The sequence below is a fragment of the Corvus hawaiiensis genome, chromosome 26 (assembly GCF_020740725.1).
Source record: "Corvus hawaiiensis isolate bCorHaw1 chromosome 26, bCorHaw1.pri.cur, whole genome shotgun sequence".
Lineage (NCBI taxonomy): Eukaryota > Metazoa > Chordata > Aves > Passeriformes > Corvidae > Corvus > Corvus hawaiiensis.
The window spans coordinates 45,866,019-45,891,240 of record NC_063238.1 but is presented as its reverse complement, the minus strand read 5'-3'; the positions used below and the strand labels follow the sequence as shown (position 1 = coordinate 45,891,240).

The 25,222-nt window shown below is 51.3% G+C and overlaps 1 protein-coding gene across 25 annotated transcripts in view; it reads right to left on the bottom strand.

Moving 5' to 3' along the window:
- The window catches only part of SCRIB (scribble planar cell polarity protein), a 98,592-nt gene that overhangs the window by 46,548 nt on the left and 26,822 nt on the right, over nt 1-25,222 (bottom strand). For 23 of the 25 annotated variants that reach the window (XM_048329254.1, XM_048329251.1, XM_048329252.1 and 20 more), the window contains 11 exons: nt 25,018-25,217; nt 24,155-24,321; nt 23,485-23,609; nt 22,214-22,339; nt 21,376-21,597; nt 20,590-20,907; nt 17,768-17,830; nt 5,758-5,847; nt 5,103-5,180; nt 2,987-3,301; nt 2,190-2,270 (listed from right to left, as the gene is read on the bottom strand). In XM_048329254.1, coding sequence (XP_048185211.1) covers nt 2,190-2,270; nt 2,987-3,301; nt 5,103-5,180; nt 5,758-5,847; nt 17,768-17,830; nt 20,590-20,907; nt 21,376-21,597; nt 22,214-22,339; nt 23,485-23,609; nt 24,155-24,321; nt 25,018-25,217 — 1,785 coding nt within the window. The remainder of the gene's footprint in view (nt 1-2,189; nt 2,271-2,986; nt 3,302-5,102; nt 5,181-5,757; nt 5,848-17,767; nt 17,831-20,589; nt 20,908-21,375; nt 21,598-22,213; nt 22,340-23,484; nt 23,610-24,154; nt 24,322-25,017; nt 25,218-25,222) is intronic. The other 2 variants (XM_048329248.1, XM_048329253.1) reach the window with 2 other exon arrangements.

The window sequence follows — 25,222 nt, the reverse complement described above, 5'->3', positions numbered from 1 at the left end:
TCCACTACCTGGAAATCCTGGTGGCTCCCCAGCTTTGGGGCAGCTAATTTTCCATGGCCTTTATCTGGCTAGAGAGCAAGGCCAGCCACGCAGCATGGCTCTCCATGGGGAAGGGACAGTGTCTGTCCTTTCCCTGCTCCACATGTTTCTCTGTGTGCCAGGGAACTATATTATCCTGGCAAATCTCTAAGGGGTCACACTGCCTCATTAGGACTTCATGTGTCACCGACCACTATCTTAAATCTCCCCAGAATCAGTTTTCTTCCCAGTCCCATCCCAAAAAAATCAGCTGCCCTTACCAACTGCTCCCAATCCTGCACTCTCCTTGCTAGATTCCCATCCCACAACTCCAACTCTCCAGCACTCCCCCCAGCAGGTCCCTGTCCAGTGTCTTCCCCCACCAAAAAGACTCCCAACAAACACAGGAATACAGAGAAGCTGGGAAGTGAGTGACAGTCACTGGGGAGTATTGAGGAGTGTTAACTCAGAGGGGACGCCTAGGCTGGGCTCTTCAATCCATGTGCTCAAAGCTCCCTTTCTTAAAAGTCAAAGGAGCAATCCCAGTTCTCCTGAGGAGAAGTCCAGGAGGATTTAGAGCACAGGGGAAGAGCAGGAAGCTGTGCTGTATTTATTTTCTTAAGAAAACAGGAATTCTTTGGCAAAGTGAGAGCTGAGCAGGACCAGGAGACCATGGCTTTGGAAACAGGCCCTGCCTGAGGGACCCACGACCTCTCTACCCAGCAAGGGTCCTCTCCCTCCCCATGCAGGTACAGGCAACCGGCACCCACATCCCAGAAATCATGGCACCTTGGAAGCTTTCCAATAGAACTGGGCAATTGCTGCTTCAAAAGATTGTGGTAAGCAGACTTGGAAGTGATGGGAATAGCCCTGGTGAGTATTCTCCTGAAAGGTAACATGTTCCTGCATTCATCAGAGGTGAGCACAGGATCTGAGCTTCAGTTGGTGCTCAGCACCAAACCTGTAGGGCCACACATACCTCAGCACAGGTAACTAAGGGATGTCAGGACTAATGACAGCAACGCCTCAGCCACATCAAAATCTGGCAGAGGCCTGAACTCTGTAAGCCCTGAGCTCACACATCCCGTAAGGAATCCACTGCAAGCTATTACCAGGGAATTAGATCTGCCTTTCCTGTGAAGCTGTCCATGGATATAAATAGAGCTGCTGAAGCAGAGTGGAGACAGGTTTGACTTTTGAATCTGTTCTGAGATTTTTGTGTCCTTTTTACCACAGGTTGAGCAAACCAACCCCAAACGATGGGCCTCAGTACCACGAGCAAATCCAAAATAATTCAGTCTATCTGGCATTAATCAGGGTCAGGACTTGATTTGGGGGGTGGGAAGCACTAGAAGAGAGGGAGAGACGCTATACCAGTTCAAGCTTCCTGCCAAGACACCAGTGTCAGACCTGGGCCTGAGCTCCACTAAAATGTTGCGCCTGAGCAAATACAACACAGCCCCAGCCCAGGGATAGAGCAGACAGAAGCCAGCACTGACAAGGCTGTATCAGTGTTTACTCACGCCAGCGCTGTGGTAACACGTGCTCTTACCACAGCTGCTGGGCCAGAAACCCACCACCAGCACCAGGATGTTGGAGGTTTCCCTCAGAGGCAGCATGCGAGCATGGGAAGAGGGTCGGGAGGCTCAGGACAGGCTCCCCGCAGGAGGGGAGCAAGGACCAGTAGGCAGAGACAGGAGGTTAGAGCAGTGAGAGCTGCACGGACAGGACGGGAGACTGGGGCCAGAGTTCCAAGCAAAGCACTGAGGTACCCCTGACCTGCTCCACAGCACCCTTGGGCAGCTCCTTCTGCTCCAGCCCACGCTGACCCTGCTATCCCACTGCACCCCAAAGGGCTCCCCCTCTCCCCGTGGCAGAGCCCCCAGGCTGCCACCCAGGCTCCAGAGGGACACCAGGCTGGGGCAGTGCTGCCATGTCCCCTCCCTCCACACCATTTCTGGGGAAAGCACTTGCACAAAGCATTTGGGAAAAGGGAGCTGTAACTGCACCCACCACCAGACAGGGTACAACCACCCAAATTAAATGCTCTCCCAGAAGGCTCAGGAGCTGAGAAAAGGACCCCCAAAATCCAGCTCCAGTAACAGAGAAGCAGCCCCTGCACAAGGAAGGGCATGGAGCCGAGTCAGACCCTTCCCTGCACACTCACTCACCGAGATGACCCGGTCTCCGACGTGCAGGATCCCATCCCGGTGGGCTGCACCACCCTCTGCGATCCGGGAGATGAAGATCCCCTGGAGCACAATCAGGAAGGTCAGAGCAGCCTGGGCTTTCCCTCACCTGAGCCTGGCTCTCCAGATCCGTTTCCAGACACCAGGCAGGTCTCGGTCCTCTCCTGTCCACAGACCCTTCCCCTGCCCTGATGCTTCCCTTTTGTTCCCCACTCCACACAAACCCTCTGCTCACAGAGCCCCTGGCAGCAAAGCCTTCCCGGGCCCAGAGCCTGGAATCCATGCCAAAAGGGCAGTAGTAGGATTAGATGTCACTGGCAGGGATTTGGGAGCCCCAGCCCCCTTCGTTCTATAAAAAAGAGGGAGAGGGATTTTGGACAAGGGCCTGGAGGGACAGCACAAGGGGGAATGGCTTTCCACTGACAGAGGGCAGGGATACACGGGATATTGGGAAGAAATTCTTCCCTGTGAGGGTGGTGAGGCCCTGGCAACAGGTTGCCCAGAGAAGGCTGCCACATCCCTGAAAGTGTTCAAGGCCAGGTTGGACTGAGCTTGGAGCAACCTGGGATAGAGGAAGATGTCCCTGGTCATGACAAGAGGACGGAATAGGTGAGGTTTAAGGTCTCTTTAAACCCAAACCATACTGGAATTCCATGATTCCCTGACTTAAGAGCACCTGGCTCTCAGAGACCACCCGGACCACCAACCCAGGGCCAGGCTGCACTGCTGCACGCCGAGGGATGAGGAACATTCGGGGATCCCAGGGGATCAGAACTGACCATGTCCCCAGCCCGGTAAGGAGTGGAGCCCTTGCCACCAGCAATGCTGAAGCCGAGGCCCTTCTCGTTGCGCATGAGGCAGGTGGAGAATCTTTCGGTGGCAGGTGCTCCCTCGGGATGCTCGGGGAAGCGCAGCCCCCCACGCCGCTCCCGCGGGCTGTAGTCGTCCTCGGGGCGCAGGGGAGTGACGGTGATGGCATTCTCTGGCTCCACCATCCGCTCTCGCAGCACCGTCATGGAGACGGAGCTTCCCGACCCCCGCAGCGCTTCCACGGCCACGTGGTGCTCAGCACAGTGCAGGGACACGCCGTTCACCTAGACACAGAGCAGAGGCAGCCCTCCCTCACACACAGCCCTCACCTCAACACAGAGCAGAGACAGCCCTCCCTCACACACAGCCCTCCCTCACACACAGCCCTCACCTCAACACAGACAGAGCAGAGACAGCCCCTCACCTCAACACAGAGCAGAGACAGCCCCACGCACAGCCCTCACCTCACACACAGCCCTCACCTCAACACAAATAGAGCAGGAACAACCCTCACCTCAACCACCACTGCCTGAGGGAAGTGGCTCAGCCCTGCCATACCTGGGCCTCGTTCCCACAGGTGTGCCCAGACCTCTGGGAAGTTTTCCTGCATTCCCATAGCACCTGCTATCTGTCCCAGGCCAGAGTAACCCAGGAAAGGCCTTTCCAGAGGAATTCTGTCCCCACAGGGAGTTCTAAATTCCCTACACCTGTATCATCCCTACAGGCAACATCCCAGACAGATAACCCCCCCACCCAGAACCACCTCCACCAACAAAATTCAAGAAAAGTCAACACTGCTAAGGCCTACACAAGTCCCTCTTCATCTTCCAGAAGGGACATCCACCTCCTCACACCCTGGAACATCCAGGACTGTCAGTGTGACAGTCCCGCAGTGTGGGGAATGTCCCAGAGCAGATCATCTTGAGAGTGGCACGTAAGGGGAACCAGGGGATCAGGCCCAGGCAGCCTGGGGTTGTGACAGGCAGGTCCTGCTTGAGGAACCTGATCTCCCTCTGTGACAGGATAATCCGCTCAATGGCTGAGGGAAACGCTGTAGATCTATCTGCCTGTACTTCAGCAAAGCCTTTGACACCATTTCCCACAACATTCTCCTGAGAAACTGGCTGCTCGTGCGTGAGCCAAAATGTGCCCAGGTGGGCAAGAGGCCAATGAGACATGGCTTGTATCAGCCATGGTGTGGCCACAGGCCCTGGACAGTGACCTCCTGTGCTGGGCACTGCTGGGGCTCTTCCAGTCCTGGGGGGATGTCTGGGGTCCCCAGGAGCGGGACACTGAGGGGATGGAGCATGTCTGGAGAAGGGAATGGAGCTGAGGAAGGGTCTGGAGCACCAGAGTGGCTGAGGAAGCTGGGGTAAGGGTTAACCTGGAGCAAAAGAGACTTGGGGGAACCTTAGAGCCTCTTCCAGTGCTTAAAACAAGCTCCTAAAGAGCCAGAAAGGGACTTTGGACAAGGCCCTGGAGTGACAACACAAGGGGGAATGGCTTTCCACTGACAGAGGGCAGGGATAGATGGGATATTGGGAAGAAATTCTTCCCTGTGAGGGTGGTGTGGCCCTGGCACAGGTTGCCCAGAGAAGCTGTGGCTGCCCCATCCCTGAAAGTGCTCAAGGCCAGGTTGGACTGGGCTTGGAGCAACCAGGTCTAGTGGAAGGTGTCCCTGCCTATGGCAGGGGGTGAAATGAGATGAGTTTAAGGTCCCTTACCACCCAAACAATTCCCATGACTGGCTCCCTGGGTTGGAACTTATTTTACAGGGTTCACTTTTGCCCTGCCCAGGTATGCAGAGCTCAGCCCGCTGGGGATGTATTTCTTCCCACCTGGGTCACACAACACTTCAGAGCTGGGCCAGAGTAAATGCAGGAGCTTATAAAGCAATAAAAGATTCATGGTAACATTAATTAAACAACTATCTCTGAGCCAAAGGAATTTTGTTTAGCTCTTACACATCTCCTAGTGCTTAATTTGGTCTAAAACACATGTGATGCAAATCCATTCCCAATCATCTCATCCCTCCACTCTAAGTACTCCGAAGCATTTGCTTTGTCACAGGAGTCGAGTCCTTACCTCTAGAAGCTTGTCACCAACACGGACCCCTGCGCGAGCTGCAGGACCCTCTTCAGACACACGGGAAATAAAGATGCCCTGGAAACAAAACCATCTATTATATGTAGAGCCCATTCCTTACCCCTTTGGAGTGCAGAGACCCCTCAGATCCAAGGAGAGGGGTCAGTCCCTGGCCAGTCCTGAACCCAGAACGAGGGAACATGGCAACCACATCATCCCGCTCAGGAGCTGGGAAAAGGGAACAGAAACCTCATTGCAGGGCTACCCTGAGGTGACAAGGGGGACAGAAACCCCACTGCAGGGCTGCCCCCAGGTGATACACAAGACCAAGGAATGACATGTTAACCCTCTTCCAGTGGAACTGGAACATGACACAACTGATGCCACCAGGTGTGGAACAACCCCACACTCTGTGCCCCAGGACACAGCTGGGAAGGAACCTGCTGCTCCCATGGCTGCTCCAGGTCAGACCATCCCAGTTCAGGGGCAGATGTCTGCTCGACCCCGTCAACCTCGTGCTTTGGGGGGATTCAGGGCTGCTCCCACCTGGCCCCGAAAGTCCACACAGCTCACACGTAAGGACACCCAACCTCCAGCCACAGAGAACCAGTCCCCAAAAGCAGGTGCCTCAGCAGTGGCACAGCCCAGGTCTTACCTCATCATCCCCCTTATAGGGGGTGGAGCCCTTGCCCCCCGCGATGCTGATGCCCAGCCCCCCCGTCTGCCGCACGATGGTCAGTGTCAGCTGGAAGCAGAAGGGACAGTGGTTATGGGTCAGTGCACCCGAGAACAAGGTACGACTCCTTTAATAAAAAATAGTAACTCCAAGTCATCTGCTGCCACACTGGGGGACCCATGGCACCTGTGAGTGAGCCGTGGCACCTGTGGGTGAGCCATGGCACCCGTGGGTGAGCTGTGGCACTCATGCCTCAGAGGCACCAGCACTACAACACATGAAACACACAAATCCCTCCCCACAGCTGAGTCCTGACCCAACAGTCAGCTTGCTCACGATGGGACACATCAGAAGGGGATTCCACCACAAAGCAAACTGGGCAGCCACGGACTGGGGCTGGATCACGGAACAGGGACAGTGTTCACACCACAGCCTGGCTCTACCATGGGGCTCCCCTTGAGTGTAATTCCATAAAGCCACTGGGGGATTCCTGGTCACCCCAGCTTAGTGTGCAGTGACAAGGATGGCACCTTGTCCAGAATACTCTGGATGGATACTTGGCTTTGTTGTATTGACGGAAATCAACACACAACTCCAAAACCCTATCTGCTCTGTCCAGATCCTCTGCTTCCCTCTGCCCTAGCTGCTCAGGATCACAGCTGAGCAATCCACAAGCCTCTTCTCCTTCCTACCTCCCACCTCTACATACCCAATTATGCCCACTGCCAATAGTTGATCAAACTTGACCTGAAGCTGTTTCTTTTCAGGACACCAGCATGAACCATTCACAATGCCACAGTCATGAGAAGGAAGACAGGGAGCATGTGGTAGGACACAGGGAAAGGAACAGGATAGATAGGACTCTCTCAGGGCCAAGGACCAAGGAGCTGGTGAGGTAAGTGACAGAAATGAGCAGAGACTGATGTAGAGAACCACATTTGCTGTCCTCCATGTCACCTCTTTGGAAACAAAGCCCAGGATGGAGAGAGGCTGCTGCAGAGATGTCAAGCATCAGTGTCAGCTCTACGTGGTCACAGCATGGGCAGCAAAGGGAGCAGGAGACTACCTTCCAACCCTCTTTCACTTCGACAACGACAGAAACAACATCTTGCGGAGTTCCACATTCTGCTAAGTTTAAAACAAAAACCAAACCAAAAAAACCACTGCAGGAAACATGAAACAAACCTAGGTGCTCTGCCAGTTCCTTTGACATCCAGTTAACAGCACAGCAGAATACTCTGGGATCTTCCCAGGGAAATCCCTGATTCTAGACCTACCATCAGTTCACTGCCTCTGGTGCAATAGCCAGAAACTGAACAAAATTCCAAGTTTTGGAATACCCAAGTAAGACGGAAATGAGGTAGTGACAAGACAGCACCACATCCGAGACAGCCCAACTCAAACCAGCTCCAGACAAATGCTTCTTGCATGACTAAGTCTATTAGGAACTAATTACAAACCCCAGGCTCTTCCATTCAGAGCCACTGGACTCCAAAAATGCTCTAAAGACTCACATCTGTATTGTTCAAGGAGTGTTCGGACAATGCTCTCAGGCACATGGTAGGATTTTTGGGGTTGTTCTGTGCAGCAGCTGGACTTGATGATCCTGGTGATGAGGAAATTGTGTAATTCTATATTCAACACAAGAAGTTCTAAGGATGATAGAGAACCAGGTCTTCAGGCAAGGATTACAGACTAGTCTAACAGCAAGATCCCAGCATTTACGAGGAAGACAGATGATGGCTCTGCTCAGCGCCTGAATCCCTTGGACAGGATCATGATTTTGGACAATGAGGATTGTCTGATGTCACTGGTCACAGAAAGTGACTTCCAGTTGCATGGGAAGCTGATGATGTAAACTAACAGAAAGATATACCACAAACCCCCTGGATTTCACACGTTCAGCAAACCAGTCTAAAACCATGGGGAAACCTGCCAGAAAAGCCAATTGGCCTGAGGGGGAAGAACCTTCTGTCCGTCAATGTACACTGAAAAGCAAAACACCACAGAGAAAACAGACACGATTAAAATCACTGAAACAACTGCAGCAAAGGGGCTTGAATCAGACAGGCTGGAAAGAAGATTTCAAACTCCAAAGCAAATCAGTTCTCCCACAAAAACCAGTGTGGTGAGGAACTGAATTGGTGGATGTTTGTTTGAAGTCTATGCAAAGAGTAAGTGATGTGAATATGAATCTTAAGAAGAAGAACCTGGATCCAGCAGCCTCTAATGGCCCTTCATGTTGCAGTTCAGACTGTTTCTTGCACTAAACCCTTAAGTTACTTGTTCCCCAAAGCTCCTCTTTCCTAAGGCTGCTTCTGGGCTGCCTGGACTGCCATGATGTTGGACTGGCACTGAAACCACAGCACAGAGCTGCCCCCAGCACAGATAGCTCAGCTCCCTCCTTGCCATTGCTCCTGCCATGGAGTTTACTGGGTATTTTATTCTTTGTGTATTTTTCCCCCAAAGCAAGGGATCCACCCACAGCCCATCTCAGATGATCCAATCTTCTGCTTCCCACCAAAACTCGCTGCTTCTTCCTCTGCAGAAAGAACAAGCCTTCATGGAGAGCACACCACACTCCCAGTTCCTCAACGGGGGTCCAGCCCTGCATGGAAAAGTGCTGCAGTGTGAGGAGAAAAGTGGGGAAATTGAAAAAGCTGCCACATCAGCTTTGAGCTGCCATCCTTTCCCCTGGGCTCCCACTGGGAGCTGGCTGCTACTCACCATCAATGGCACCAAATATGACCCAGGAAAGCAGTTCCACCTCTTCCCCTCAGTCCTGCCTGTGGCTCTGCCTGTGCCTCTTTGAGGACATACCAAACATGAACCAGGGCCACCCCAACCCACTATTCATATGGTTTTTAGTAGAACTGTCTTTTAAAATGGAATCATGGAATGGTTTGGGTGGGAAGGGACCTTAAAGCTCATCCACCCACCCTTCTGTTAACAGATTCACTTGCTTGTGCAAGAATTCCCAGCTTTCAAGGAGTAACTGTACACCCTGGAAGTGCTGCACACCTGGACAGATTCACTTTCAAGTAGCAGTCAGTGGTGGACACTGAGGCAGTGACCAACCACTGCATCCACAGGACTCAAGGGACAAAGCTCAGGGCTGTTGTACTTGAGAGCTGCTGAAAGACCAAGTTCTTCCTCCAAATACACCCAGGGGTGTGGGGTTCAAGGGCTTCACATCCAGAAGACAGAAAGTTTCTGCCAACATGGGCATCAATTTATAGATGGTTGTACACATGGATGCTTACAGCTGGGGTCAGTTTGTCAGTCATGACAAGAAAGACATCAAAGGGCATCAGCAAGTCCAGATACAGGAACAGAGCTGGGGCAAGGTCCAGAGCACCAGGAGCAGCTGAGGCAACTTGGGGTGGCTTAACCTGGAGAAAAGAAGGTTCAGGGGACCATCTCAGTCTCAACAACTCCCTGATGGGAAGGTAGAACAAGGTGGGGGGTCAGGCTTTGCTCCCAGGTAACAAGGGACCAGACAAGGGCAAACAGTCTCAAGTTGTGTGAGGAGAGGTTTAGGTGGGATATTGGGAAAATTCCTTCCTGCAAATGGCTGTCCAGCCCTGGCATAGATTGCTCAGGACAAGGGTGGAGTCCTCATATCTGGAAGTGCTCAAAAACCACATGGATACGGCACCTGAGGACATGGTTTAGCGGTGAACATGGTGTTGGTGCCGGGTCGATGGTTGGACTTGATGATCTTCAAGGTCTTTTCCAACCTTACTGATTCCCTGACTCTCAGTGTCCAATCCTCGCACTTACATGTCCCGAAACATTTATTTGAGACTGTCATACTGACACAGGAAATGCACACTGCAATAAATAATTTGGATTTATGTTCGGACAGACATATGACGATGGACAGGTGTCACATGAAGGTGAGGGATCCCACCTCAACAGCAGCTGAAGAATCCCTTAAATGTCATCAATAACCTTTTCAAAACTCAAAATGACTGGATAACTTGTGTTCAAAAGTCCCAACATTTGCCTAAGATCTCTGAGATGCTTATAGAGCATTTCCAAAATTCTGGGCTTTTGATACCCTGAGACCCCTTATATTGTGCTGATGGACTGAGAGACTACACAGGATGATGCCTGTAACCATCAGCTCCTCATCCAGACACCATTCCAGAGGAGTAACTGAGAGACACATGTGGCTCTTACCAGGCACACAAATGGCTCTCATGAAAAACAGCTGAATTTTATGAAAACCAGGTCTCTCAAAACCCAAACTATTTCATTCTGAGAAGACTCCAGACCTTGGCTGATGAAGTGAAGATTCATTAAGCAGACTTGTGCAAAACATGGAACCTGTGATCCAAGACCTGGCACTGATATAATCCAGTGCTGGTACAGATGTGTGCTGTACAAGCCAAGAACCAGGTAAGAGTCATTGGGAGAGAAACAAGAATTTGGATTCTGTCAAGATGTATCAGGCCTGGTCTTACTCTAAAGCAGATAGAATTGAAATAATTCCATATGAGGGAAGGCTGGGAGCCTTCCAATTAAGGAGGGGGAGATAGATCCTTTTTCTCTTTTCATGCCATTAATAACTTTATAGAAGATGATTATTCCATGTTTGTAATCACAAAGGAATTAGGGATATTCAATGGAACTCAATAGGATACCAAATGAAATATCAGTGGCAGGCTTTAAAAATGCCTTTTAATATAAACCTCAAGTAAATTACATAATTTATTGCCACTAGATTCTGTGGAACTGAAATGTATAAAAGGAATGGGAGAGGATCAGACAAAATTGTGGATGGCAGCTCCATGGTGCCTTGTACACTGGCATGAACAGCCCAGAAATCTTGATCCACAGACTGCCAGGAGCTGAGCACCCACCACTGAAAGCACCTCTTTGTCCTGCTGAGGTCTGGGCCCCTCACCTCCTGTCACTTCGCTCTGACAGCACGTTCAGTCAGTGTAATATAACATAACATGTCAGTTTGTATCTGTCACAATTATAGCCTCAAGGTTTAGGTTGGACATCAGGAAGAATGTCTTCCCAGAAAGGGTTATCAGACATTGGCAGGGGCTGCTCAGGGAGGTGGTAGTCACCATCCCTGGAGGTGCTCAGGGAATGACTGGACGTGGCACTCAGTGCTCTGGTCTGGTGACAAGGTATGGATCAGTAAGAGGCTGAACTTGATGGTCTTGGAGGTCTTTTCTAACTTAAATAATTCTGGGATTCTGTTCACCTTGGGTGCACACAGCTGGGACATGGAAGAGCAGGAGCTGGAGGCACTGATTCACCAGGAAAGATGAGAAGAGCTAAATCTGTCTGGCTTTGGTCAGTCACAGCTCATGGGGACAAGGAGACAGGCTGAAAATATCAGTGAGCAAAGGGGAGATGGGAGATTGCTATGTGACTGCTGAGAGCTAAATTAACCCCAGGCAGTGGAAAAGGAAGATGAAGGAAAAGCAGCCCTGGCAGGAGAGCAGCAGCTGCACATGGGCTGGAGGTTTCCTGGCTCTGATGTCATTCCTTCCTCTGTTCAATGGGTTTAGCTCTCAAAGGAAAGGGTACTCGGAGGGCAGAGATGGTGGGCACAGTGTGGAGGAGTTTGAGCACTTCACTGACTTCTCACTGAACACCTCCACAAAACCAACACAAAGTAGAGAGCCCTGAATGAGACCTTTGACAGCAGCACTGGGAACAGATGAGACAGGGGACCAGCCATGCTCAGGGTGCTGCTCTACTCTTGCACATACCTCCCCCAGGAGACTCAAGGACAGTGACCACATTTCCCAAAGGGAGAAGGAAGCAAGGATGCCTTTTTGAAACATGAAATATGGTCACATTTGAAGCATAAATAAAACCCGAGGTTCCTACAGATACATGAATATTCATATATGAGACTCCCATCTGATAGTTGTGCAGCCCATAGAGATTCATGGCTGTAGAGATTCATATCAAGATTAAGCGTATTGCTGTGTGTCTATATAAAGATATGACTTCATCTTGGTACATGAAAAAAATGTTTGCAGTGAAAACAATCCTTCACTGGGACAAACTCCACAGGAAGGTGCTGAGTCACATCCCTGGATGTGATGGGCCGAGGTGCTGATAACCTCACCAAGGCTCCTTCCCCACAAAACCTTGGGCCTTTCGAGGCCCCTTCAGCCTGGGCTGGTTTATGATTCCAGGATTAATTCATGAACTCCAGAAACTGGGATTTAGGAAGCTGGTACTTCCTCCTTATCACCACTGGGAGCCAGCTTTGTCGTGGGCACAGAAAAAGAAGGGAATCTTCAATGGTCTTGGCTGACCAAACTATGGAATGCAGCAGGACAGGGTCTTTCTGGAAATGAAAACACTCAAATGCTTAAAGAGAAGCAAAACAAGCATTGCTCAAAGCCACCAATCCTCAAACCATTTCAGAACACGAAACAGGACAAAAACCTACACCTGGATTCAGCTGGAACAGGTAACACTAAAACACATTCTATTTCATCTCTTCAGCAGTAGAGAATTTTTATTCCTATTCTTACTGACCCTTGTGTGGTGAAATCCTTGGAGGAGTCATTCTCTTTGCAGCATTCCACTATAAAATTCCACTGGAGACTCTTCTCAGCCCAGCAATTTCAGACTATTCTGAACGTCTGTTTTGTCCATCATTTAATATACAATTACAAGACTGCAAAGACTGAGGAGTCTACAACTCTCCTAAAATCTACTTCAGCGCTGTGCTGCCAAGGGCAGGCCTTGCAGGAGGAGAGCATTTATCCAAGGAACAGCGGAATACACGGAAAACTCACTAAACCTGGCATCACCTGCTTTAAAAGACACAAGCAGAGACATCTCTATGTGCACCTTGTTTAGAGGCCAACCCTCCCCAAGTCCTGAAGGATGCAGGAAGAAAAGCTAAAGGTATAATAAAAGTATGAACAAAGGTGGCTAAAGAGAATTCCCATCCAGGAACAGGAACTGCCATATTTGAAATGGAAAAACAAGTATGGAATTTAGTGAACTAAGGTCTGAATAAACTCTCTCATGTTGTCTACAGGCACCAGACCTGAGTTCAGGTAAATCAGGTGAAAGAAAAGGCAACGAGAAAGGCAGGGAATAAATGGAAATCTCTCTTACCAGAGAACACCATAGGAATTGGGTTTCTCTAATCCAGCAAAAGGAAGGCTGGAAGAAGCCAGACAAGACTTTGGTCTTCATAGAATTACACCAAAGACAAGCGGGCAATGGGTCAGCCAGCAGGGAAGAGATTGGACAAGATAAAATACAATGAAAACAATGAACTAACAAATGACAGATTAAAAGTAAGTTTTCTAATCACTCCAGAAGCAGAAACCTGGAGAAGTTTTGGGGCTCTCCCTGGAGGAGGAATCTCTGTGTTTGCGCACACTGCGTAACAGGATGAAACAATTCGTATTTAACAAAAAGTTTGACTGACTTATTAACCAGAGCATAGTGTTGGGTTGCCCATCGTGGTAGGAGACTTGACCTCAGCACTTCCTCCAAATCATCTGTTATCTTCCTGGCAAGCTCAGCTTTGTTGTTCCTGAGTTGAGTACAGCCCTTTTTCAGCTAAATTGTATCTTCCAGAAATGCCAATCTGTCCAAGTCTGGCCTCATTCCAGTGCCCACATCCAAGCTGGGGATTGTTTCCCACCACAGAGTCTTGGAACTTTCTGGGAGTTGCTGTTCTCCTCCCCTGACACAGTCAGAACATGCTGTGGCAAACAGGGACCAGTTTTAAGGCAGGTAAATGCTTCAGCCCCCATAATTTCTACGGGGGTTATTGTAATGCCTGAATTTTGTACATAACCCTGGTACCAAGCAGCAAAGCCCCATGTCTGATACACACAAGGCACCTGCCTAATGCAGAAGCGAGAACTGCATTTGCTGTAGCACTGTGTTTAAACATGTAATTGTCTCTCCATCAATTGCTTCTCTGCTGCTTTCTGCTCTCTCTGTGAAAGCCAACAAGATGATTGCGTGACAGAGTGGAACCAAAATGATCTTGCCCTACTCTTGGAGCAGGGAAAGGAAACTGCAGATAGTCCTGCATTTGTGTGAGAAATCATTCCACACTTTGCTCCTTAGTCCTTAAAGAACTCTGGATCAGATAAAACTTGCAACTGAAACAGGGATCAATGATGATGAACCAGCAGCAATCACTCAAACAGTCTTCAATCTGCGACACTTTGTGGGTGACTTGTGTCCAAATCGTGCCTTAACAGGTCCGAATGTGAAGCTGTACATTTACAGGAAGAGATCACAATCCCACCTCGAGATCACAATCCCACCTCCAAACTGGAGGCCTAGGAAAGGTGGCAGAACACTGGTCCCAGTTGCCCAGAAAAGCTGTAGCTGCCCCATCCCTGGAAGTGTTTAAGGCCAGGTCAGACAGGGCAGGGAACAACCTGGGATAGTGAAAGGTGCCCCTGCCAATGGCAGGGGGGTGGCACTGGGTGACACTTAAAAGGTCCCTTCTAACCCAAACCATTCTATGATTCTATAAAGAACACTGAGGGCCCTTCAACCCAGTAGGAAAAGGTCATAAAAACATTTTGATGGCAACAAAGTAAAAGCCAGGCAAATTAAAACAGAAAATATGGCACATTTTTCTTCGCTCAGTAGGAACTCAGATCATCTTAAAAATTAAATGAGAGAATTGAAGTGTTGTATCTTTTCTTAACATCAAAAGGACTCCACTCTGTCATATTCCAGTTAAGTCAGGTGAGCAAACAGAGGTGATGTGACCTCTCCAGCACTACACAAGAGGTTTATTAAACTTTTCTGGGTTTAAAATTTATGGGTCACATTGTGGGAAAATCAAATTTGCTGCATAAGAATTCCAAGCCTGACAATGCCCTAATGAAGCACACACCCCAAAAATGAAAAACCAGAGCAAGGGGAAGAGCTCCACATGTGGAGCAGCAATGAGCAGCCCCACGCAGAGGGCCAGGATGGCTCCCAGCACATCCCAGTGGTCCCCACTACATGTGCTGGCCTTTCCACAGCTGAATCCCTGAGCAGGGGATGCTCCAGGAGGCACAGGATGGCTCCCAGCACATCCCGATGTTCCACATGACGTATGCCAGCCTTTCCAAAACTGAACCCTTTGAGCACAGGATGCTCCAGGACCAGGCTGTGCTGTCACATCTGCTGCTGGCAAATACTAACTTGTGCCAGGCTTGAGGCTGGCATTCCAACACAAATGGTGACAACTCCTGAGCAGTTTCCACATGATAAAACTTCTTCAAGGAGAAGATTCCACTCACTCCTGACGGCAGAGCAATGGGATGTAACACCTGAGCAGCAGCAGCAGCAAGGAAGTTAACATCCAGGATCTTCGGACACCTTTGCTCCTCCCCAGGGAGCAGAATGGCAGCGCCTTCTGTCCAGGAAACCTTGGGCAGAACAAGAGACAAAACCCCGTCCATGTCCCCTGGCAGCAGAAGCTTCGGCAGTGCAGAATCTTCTGTAGCTCCTGGACCTGCAGGGGCTCTGCAGGACATGGGTTAAGGCTGGGCACACCCAAGGATGTGGATGACACCAGCCACTGCTACAACAAAGCAGCATCGGGCACTGAAACACAGTTTGGGACCCTCCTTCCACTGCTCCTGCAACCTGTGCAGAAGCTTTCCAGGCTACTCCATCAGAACTATCTGAAAACAGAGTTCAGGTCTAACCTCGTGCCATCAAACAGGTGCTCAATAAGCTGCTTTTCTCCTCTACATCCCAGTACAGTCACTTCTGTAAGGCACATGGGGATGGAGACAAAACACTGGGAACAGAGTCAGCCCTGGAATCCAGATATCCACCGTCAGATATCACACACTTCAACAAAGTTACTCTTTCAGTGCAGCAGAGCCCCGTTGGCACCAACAGCAACAGGAGCTCTGGGTGTACCAATGTTGGGTGTGCTGGCAGAAGTTGGGCATGGCTCTCCAGGTCTGCTCCAACAAGCTCAGTCTCCAGCTCACGACTATGGTTGAGGATTAGGGAACACACAATCAGGAATCAGTAGTCCCTTTTCTCTCAGGGCTGTATTAAATCATATAAGGAATGTGATAGCAGTATCGTGAACTTAAAACTGTGCTGCTCAAGGGCACCAGGCTCTCTGCTCTGCAACGCTCTTGGCTCAGTTCCATCAGCCCACTGATTCTTCTCAAGGAATCATCCCTGGAAACAGCAGGCAGATGCCATTTGGAAGCATTCAAGGACAGGCTGGTCAGGGCTTGGAGCAACCTGGTCTAGTTGAAGGTTCCTTGCTGAGCACTCCCCAGAGCTGTAGGACAATCAAGTATTTCAAACCAACTTCCCAAAGCTGGTCTGCTCTTGACTTCAGCTACCACCGCCAGTCTGGGGGTTCTCTAGCATGCTGGTCCTTGGGAGCTGCATACCCATGTTCTTCCTCACAGTACGGAACAGATCCGTGCAAAGGGGGCTGTGCTGAGCAGACATCAGAGCCAGTGTGGGGTCTCCAACCAGCCACACCCAGGAATCACAGAATCATTTAGGTTGGAAGAGACCTCTAAGATCATCAAGTCCCACCTGTGACAAATCCCCAACCAACTCTGTTAACCAGACCAATGCAATGAGTGCCATGTTCAGGCATTTCTTGAACACCTCCAGGAATGGTGAACGCTTCCAGGGAAAGAGTTCTAGGTCCTTCCATCAGATGTAGGTGCAGCAAGGGCAGGAGTAAAGGAAGAGGTGGGCAGACTGTATCCCAGTACAAGACTGAGGTTTCTGGGGCACAGCCCCCCAAGGAAAATTCTGCAAATGGAGCAGGATGTCCAACAGCTGGAGAGAATGTCTGGGAACAGTGACTTCCCAAAGGAACGGGAAGAGTAATCATGAAACACCAGGCTAAGTTGTTTTACCCTCAGTGACAGAAGATTACATAAAAGAGAAATTCAATAAATACTAATGTGGTTTTTAGGGACCTAGAGATGTAGAAAGATGGAGAAATCTTCAGGACCCACTAACAGGGGACCACACCTGAGCCAGCTCATGTTCTGCCTGGTGGAAAGGATTTGTCACCTCCCTCCTGGAAAGCCTTACTCCAAAACCAAGAAAAGTCTCCATTTTACACCTGAGGGAATAGCAGAGCCAAGTTCTCAGAGATGCCCAGGCCAACAGTGCCAGGTGGCACACGGGTGTGGTGGCCCTGTACTGTCTGTCCTACGGGAGAAATCTCCGTGTGAGCTGTCAACATGGATGCAGTTTCTGCCTCTTGCCAGCGGCAGGAGCACTCTGCTTCCAGCAGCTCCCTGGAAACCTGCCTGCAGAAAAGTACTGACCCCATAGATCAGGCACTGACCAGGCACTGAAAACCTTGAGACAAGTGCAGGAAGCTGATCACAGACAGAGGATGAGCCAGTCAGCCAGCCACAGGCCTTTAACCCTTAGTACAGACACTGTCCCCATGCCAGGGGCTTTGTGATCCCTTTGATGCCACCTGCCCCCTTCTGACACCTCAAGGTGCTGCATGTGAAGCCTTGAAGGGATTTGAGGGAGGCTTCAGGAGATGCACAAATCATTGGCTCCAGCCCACTTTCCTCAGGCAGTGGCACAGTGTCCTGAGTGAGATCCTCCTCCTTTTACCAAAGGGTCAGTACACAGCACTCAGATGATCCTTGAGGTCTCTGCTCCTCCAGGGTTACCCACACGTCCAGAAATTTCTATTTATTTAATTCCACTTCTCCACCAACACACAGCAAATAGGAACCGAACTTCCCACCTCAGCCCCTTTGGTTTTTACATCCTTTCCATCTCACTCCTGCTCTGCAGCAGCCACTCTCACCTCAAGGATGGGAAAGGAGGAAAAGGGTAAAGCAAGGAGGAAACAATCATCGTGTTTGTGATCAGCCAGGTCCAGAAGCCACTTGACCCAGAGAGATCAGAGTTCCCCCTACAACAATGGGTGAGGCTGGGAAGCAAATCAAGCAGGCTGGATGATTTTTGGCAGAGAGAGAACAGTAGGAGTGGTACAGACCTCTTCCTCCTCAATGCGAGCAGGTTCAATCAGCAGATTATTGGCTTGATCAAACGACACCCCCTGTTAGGACAGGAACCAGCAAAGAGGCATGCGGATTAGTGGAGCATCAACCAAACCCGCCACCACGACCACCACCACCACCCAACACACGCACGCCACGCCGGAGCTGATCCAGCTCCCGGAGTCACTCCTGACCACCACAGCTCCAGAGCTGAACCCTCTCCCGGAGTCATTCCTGACCACCACAGCTCCGGAGCTGAACCCACTCCCGGAGTCATTCCTGACCACCACAGCTCCGGAGCTGAACCCACTCCTGGAGTCATTCCTGACCACCACAGCTCCAGAGCTGAACCCACGCCCTGAGTCACTCCTGACCACCACAGCTCCAGAGCTGAACCTGCTCCCGGAGTCACTCCTGACCACCACAGCTCCAGAGCTGAACCCGCTCCCGGAGTCACTCCTGACCACCACAGCTCCAAAGCTGAACCAACTCCCGGAGTCACTCCTGACCACCACAGCTCCAGAGCTGAACCCGCTCCCGGAGTCACTCCTGACCACCACAGCTCCAAAGCTGAACCGACTCCCGGAGTCACTCCTGACCACCGCAGCTCCAGAGCTGAACCCTCTCCCGGAGTCATTCCTGACCACCACAGCTCCAGAGCTGAACCCACTCCCAGAGTCACGCCTGACCACCACAGCTCCAGAGCTGAACCGACTCCCGGAGTCACTCCTGACCACCACAGCTCCAGAGCTGAACCCAATCCTGGAGCCATTCCTGACCACCACAGCTCCGAAGCTGAACCCACTCCCGGAGTCACTCCTGACCACCATAGCTCCGGAGCTGAACCCAATCCTGGAGCCATTCCTGACCACCACAGCTCCGAAGCTGAACCCACTCCCGGAGTCACTCCTGACCACCACAGCTCCAGAGCTGAGCTCACTCACATCCCAGCTCCAGAGTTGACCCCTCAGCACCAGAGCCCCCACTCCTGCTCACCAGCTCACTACTGCCAGGGCTGCTCATGGGCTCCCAGAGTGCCCAGTGCCAGCACACTCCTGCCAAGGGGCATCCCTAAGGCCAGGTTTTGTTCATGCTGGCACCCTGAGGTCATGACCCCTGAGCTGACCACCACTAGCTGACCTCACTCCCTCCATACCAGGTCACTCCAAGAAGAAGGAAGGGTTAAACACAGGAGAAGGCACCGAGGAGCCTGTGGTGCCACAAGTTGCTGCACAGGAATGAGCAATCCCAAACTCAACTGCACCAATCCCTTTCTCTGGTGAAAAAGTACATCCTGACAGGCACCTGGGATCCTGCTCCCAAGCACAAGAAGCCTCAGGATTTCTTCTGAAAACCAACTGTCCTTGCAACAAAACCCTCTGGTTTTAGGATTCAGCCTCCTGCACAGCCTGTCCTGCCTCCTCCTTCAATATACCTCTTGCACAAGCCTCCCTGCACAGGGACACTGGTCCCTACATCCCCACTCCAGGAATGCAGCTCAGGAGGCAGCTCATAAATGTCTTCATGGAGCAGGCATCCAACCCAGCCCTACAGAAAGGAGAACTGAGTCCCAGGCAGAAGGTTAAGCTGACAACCAGGGTAATTTCTGACAGGTACCTCACCCCTGAGCAGACATCACAGGCTCTGCCAGTGGGTCAGTGCTTCCTCAGCTCTGAGTCCCCAGCTAAAACAACCTTTTCGGGTGAGGGCATTCCCAAGTATGGCAGGTCTTGGATGAAGGGGACTTGGGACAGTTTCAAACATTCCTTCTGAGGAACTTCACCAACAGTGGGAAAACTGCATGTCTCATCCCTGGGGAGCACAGGATGAGCTGCATCGGCTCAAGCAGAGCAAAGCAAGCATCCACTGAGGGAAAGGCTTCACAGCCAAGTGAGGGAAAGGACCTTTCCGTGGGCAACCTGAGCTCCAGCAGGGATGGGAATGATCCCAGCACCCTGGAGCATGTGCAGTTACAGCAGAAGCAGGTTTTACTCCAGCACCTTCCACACCTGGAGACCCACATCTCACCCATGAGATTTGTTGATGTCAGACTGTGATGGAGACTCAGCCACATCCTGACCTCTGCCCACCAAATACAATTAAAAATCCTCAAACCAGCTTGGCTGAGAATTGGGCTGATCTCATGAAGTGTCCCTCATCCACATATTCCTATTCCATTGCAAGCAACTTCCTCAAGCAGGAACCTCTGTGTGTCCCTAACCAAACGTGGTGGTTCAGCTGAAGAGAGCCAAGGATCCCCTATTTCTTAAGCCCCAGTATAACCAGTAAGGCCAAAACTTCAGAGCACAAGCTCCCCGAAATCTCAACGCACCCTCCATCAGGCTGTGTCTGGGTGGAAGCACAGGGAGGGGCACACTCCTGGCTGCACTTACATGCTCCAGGAAGCACTGTGCCAACAAGTGTCAGTGGCCCAAATGCCAAAGATTGAATCCACCCAGGGATATTAGCTCATCCTCCTGTGAACCAGCAGCAACAAACAGCGAGTGAGGAGGAGGCTCAGAACCCAGCAGTGATGAGACAGAGAACTGTTCCTGCAGCACAGGGAACAGTACATGGAATGGGGATGGTGCAAGGACCTGGATACAGTGAAGGTGTCAGACACAGCAACATGGCACAGCTCTTTGACAACCCTATGAGCCTCCAAGGACCTTCAGCTCTCCCACCCTCAGCACATCCCGAAGTGCAGGAGCCTCTTGCCAGTGGTTTCATCAGTACCACATCAACCTGGCTGCTTGGTCACAGGAGCAGAGGGCAGGTCTGCATCCCTCTGACCGTCCCCTGCCCCGCAAGACCTTACCTTCACAGATGGCTGAGCAGACAAAGCTGCATTCTTTCTGTCATCCTCATCCCATGCTTCCTCCTGATCCTCAGGCTCTGTGTTATTATTGCAGCCTCCCAACTCCTCTTCCTCTTTGGGGACCCCATCGCTGTTCAGCCCCTGCAGAAGTGCCACCACTGCCTCTGGCTTGGGCAGTTTAGTGATCTTGAAGTGTTTCTTATAGTGGGGCGTGTCCTTGCGAATAAGCCTCTGTTTCTCCACTGGGAACGGTCGCTCTTCATCCTCATCCTCATCCTCACTCCGTATCAGCGTGTCCTCAGCGAAGTGTACAGTCGGCTGTGATAGCAAAGCCGCAGACATGCCGTGAGCCTCACGGAACAGAGGACCCTGCTGTCCCTGTGACCCCTCTCCCAGCACAGGCAGAGCCAGTGTCACTGCTTGTGTGCTCAGGAAAATGCAGGAATGTGTTACCATTTTCCCATCCTTGCCTTTTTCCATAACCACGCCTTTCCCCAGACATGCTTCTGTCAGCTCCAGGGATGGAGGGCATTCAAACCTGTCACTGTCACCCCAGTTTTCCCACAGCCTGCCTGGCTCCCATCCTGTCCACCCCAGTCTCCCACGCGTGCAGCTCCCACAAACTGCCCCAGTCTCTGCTTGCACTGCCTTCCACGGCCTGGATCTGCCTCCAGCGATGACCAAATCCCACACGGATTTACCTGTACATCTATTTCCCACTTCCTCTGAAACTTCCAAGTCCTTCCACTTTTTCTCGTGACCCTGCTGCAGTTCTCAGGCTCCTACCTCATTGTATTCCACTTCCACATCTTCCTCCTCCTGGTCAGCAGCTTCCTTGCACTCCTCTTCCACTCTGGGCTTCACCTCCTTCTCCAACTCCCGCGCATCGGGCACCTGCCCGTTGGGCCAGCCCCGGTCCCTCTCCTCTGCCCTGCAGTCCGCAGAGGCGGTGCTGGTGGACAGGTGGGAGTCCTCGCTGCGATTTGATGTGGCACTTAGCCTCTTCTCCTGAGAAAATGGTCGTGATGGTCAGGATGGAACCCAGAGCAGCAGATGGAGCCACACAGTGTGACTGGTGTGAGGTGTGAACAGCCCAGCACCAACAGAACCACCTTTTCCTCAGCTTGCCCACAGCTTCCCCTCCTGAGCTTCCTCCATGTGACCTGGGTCCTCCCTGTTCCACCTCCTGTGTAGGCATTTATTCTCAGCCTCCCACCAGGGCAGCAAGGTGCCTCCACCAAGTGCTCTATTCCCATCATTCTTTACTGGGAATATCAGAGCCTTCTCTTCCTCTCCCTGTGCTACGACAAAACTGGCACTGACACACACAATTCCCCTTGTCTCCTGGTTCCATCTCTTGCTCTATTTCACAGGCCCCCATGACACCTCAAGGCAGATTTCCAACCCTCCCAGGCAATCCATTCTCAGTCCCTCCCAATCCTTCCCAAATGTCAGTCCTTTCTACCTCCCCATTTCCCACATATGCTACATGTTCCTAGTGGAAAATGTCTGTGCCCCTGGCATGGAGGTGGAACTTGATGGTCTGTAAGATTCCTTCCAACCCAAACCATTCCATGATCCCATGTTCTCTATGGTTATCCATTACCCAGTGCCCAGCACTCACTTCCGAGCTGGGAGAGTTCGGGTTGACATCAGCCTTTGCAGCGTTCACCTCATTGCGCCGAACTTCAATCACCTTCTTCATCACCTTCAGCTCGCTGGGGTGAGGGGTGGCTCGGCGCTGCAGGCCCTGACAAAGAGAAACCCTCAGGAAGGGGATTCCAGCCCTGGCAGCACGTGCCAGGCCTTGGGAATGAACCTCTGCAGGTAACGAACACCTTTATCAGAGAGCGAGAGCCCCAAGGGGATGCAACCAACACATCCTGCTGAAGGATCTGCTCCAGGTCTTACACAGCCTGCAGCTGGGAGGAGGCAGGGAACACTGAGAACTTCCTCTGGACATCATCCTGCTCTCCAGCTAATAGAAGGTTTGGGAAGAATGATAGGAAGTTTAAAATGGTGTTTCAGGCTTAGTAAATGAAAAACTGTCAAGACAGAAACTCCTCTGGAACAGATTTGGGATATCTTCCTAATTCCTCTGGAGTTACTTAACAGGTCTGCCAAGCCCAAATGCACCAGAATTGGTGCTGCTTAGTGAGTTCCATCCCAGCTAAAGAGTGAAGAAAACCAGCATTCTAAAACTAGTAACAATGTTAAAACAATTCAAAAAACCTCCAAACCTCCCAATGCCAGCAGCACACAAACACACTGCCAGGACAGCTGCAATCATCGTTCATTAGAGGGATTCAGATCTCAAGGATGACTTTCCATAAAATAAAAAGGAAAAAAAATCCACAAGAGACGGAAACCCTCAGAGCACTTGCTGGAAACTTCTATCCTGGCCTTTGCATCTGCACTGAAAGCACAATGATCTCTTGCAGGTTTTGAGGCTGCCTACAGTGTTTAGTACTTACTTTACCAACAGGACACTCTACAGTGTGGGCTGCACTGGCTCCATGCTTGGAGGGATGGGGATGGCCTGGGTTTGGCTGGGCAGCCTTTCCCCATGAGGGGGGTGAGCTAAAACCCTATCCTGACAGTGCTCTGTTGGGATCTCTGGACAACTCGAGTGCTCCCTGGGCACGTTAGTGCTCCACTCCCATAGAAGAACCTCAAGATATGACTCTGCACCACGGCTCCCAGGGAATTCATTCCTTTCACTCCTGCTTGGCTCCTCAGGGCACCAAACAGCCTTCAGACCGTGGAAATCCTGCACACGCCTACAGCAGTGTCACAAGGTGAAACATGGACACCACAGTGGCTCCCCATCTTCAGAAAGCTTAGCTTGTCCCTGTGCTTCCACAGAGAGCCAACAAGCCTCCAGGAATTTCTTACTCGTCTCTCAGCGCCAGACTCCTCGTCATCATCTCCTTTAGGTTCATCCAGGAACTGGATCACGCTGACTCTGTTTAAGTTGGTGTCTGTCCAGCTCTCATCCACGCTGTTCTGCAGGAGGTTCTCTGGGAAGGAAGAGACACAGTGGGAGCTCCTTTTGGGAAGAGCAGGGTTGTAGACTTAGATGGAAGACAGTTCTCATCCCATTAGGGCACTTCAGTTGTATCTGCCCATGGCATCAGAGGCCTTGAGGACAAAGGCTGTGGCCTCAACATCCTGTCACCTTCTGTACGTCTCCCACCAGACCTACAGCAGCCTCTACAGAAGTGTCTGATGCTGCAGCTCTAGCACTCCTTACCCAAGAAGTACAGAAAAAGGTAGAATTAGGCAGGAATACCATGCTGACAGGACAATGAAAATTAACTGCTTGGTCAGGAGATCCAAGCAGAACACTCAAAGATAAGGCTGCAGCTTCCTTATCACCAGGCAGAAAGCAATTCCTCATTTTTAACAATCACTGCCTGGGAAAGCTGTCCCAGCCATACAAGAGCCTGGATCTGCTGCAGGAATCACAGTAAGGGACAGTCCAGCCCAGCAGAGAAGGTTCAAGGCTTCAGCCCCTTCCCGAGCACAAGGCTCTGCAGCCAGTGCTTGTGATGCAGGCTCTTACCCAGGCTGGGAGAGGGCTGCTGGGGGAGCAGGTAGCAAGTGAGAACCTTTTCTCCTGTCTTTTCATCATCCTCGGTCTGGAATTTCAGCATGGGCTGGGACTGGTTTTCTGCCAGCCACAGGGCTTTCAGATTAAGATTTGTTAAAGCAAAGGGCAAATTCTGCAGCCTGCAAAAGAGAAGAACAGACTGCTTGTTAAACTTACCTGGTCAGGAAAGAGCTTCACCTCAGCTCCAGACTGCTCCACCTGAACGGAGAGGGACAGAGCCAAGCTGCTGTGGATCCCTCAGTCCTGCACCACTGGAACAGCTGATTTGTCCATGGCTGGGGACTGGGCTCCAGTAACCCATCCTCACCAGCCTTTACCACAGGACAACTCCCTCCAACAGTGTGGAGGGGTTTAGAAACAGAAAAATGATACTCTCACAGACCAGAGTATAGAATGTTCACCACAGAACCTCTGGTCGGCTTCTAACTGCTGACCAAATTCCAAAAATACCAACCCCAGTGAACAGAACCATAGGACTTTTCAGAATAGCCCTCAGGCACCTTCACACCACGAACGAGACTTTGGCACCACTCACCTGAGGACTAACAACACAAACCCACAAAATCTGCAGGAAGGAAAGGAAGCCAGTGACCAGGGATTTCCCCTGATCTCCATTTCACACATGACAAAATGCCCTCACACTTCTGCCTTACCTCTACCCTGTGTTTAGGTGACACAGAGAAGGGGTTCACAGGCAAAGCTCAAGCCTTCAGCAACCAGCCCAGGCTCCTCCACACCGTGGATCCTGGGATCCACACAGATCCAGCATCTCCCTCACAGCAGCCTCCCAGCCTGTGTGTCTTCCTGCTGCTCACCTGTTCCCAGCCACATCCAGGACATGGAGCTCAGTGGTGTTGGCCAGCTCGGGGGGCAGCAGGGCCAGGCGGTTGTCCCGCAAGGACAGGACATTGAGGTTGGCACAGCCTCCAATCTCTGCTGGCAGCGCCGTCAGCCGGTTCCGGTCCACGTTCAGGTTTGTCAGCTTGGCCAGCTTGCCCAGGGACTTGGGCAAGGCCTGGG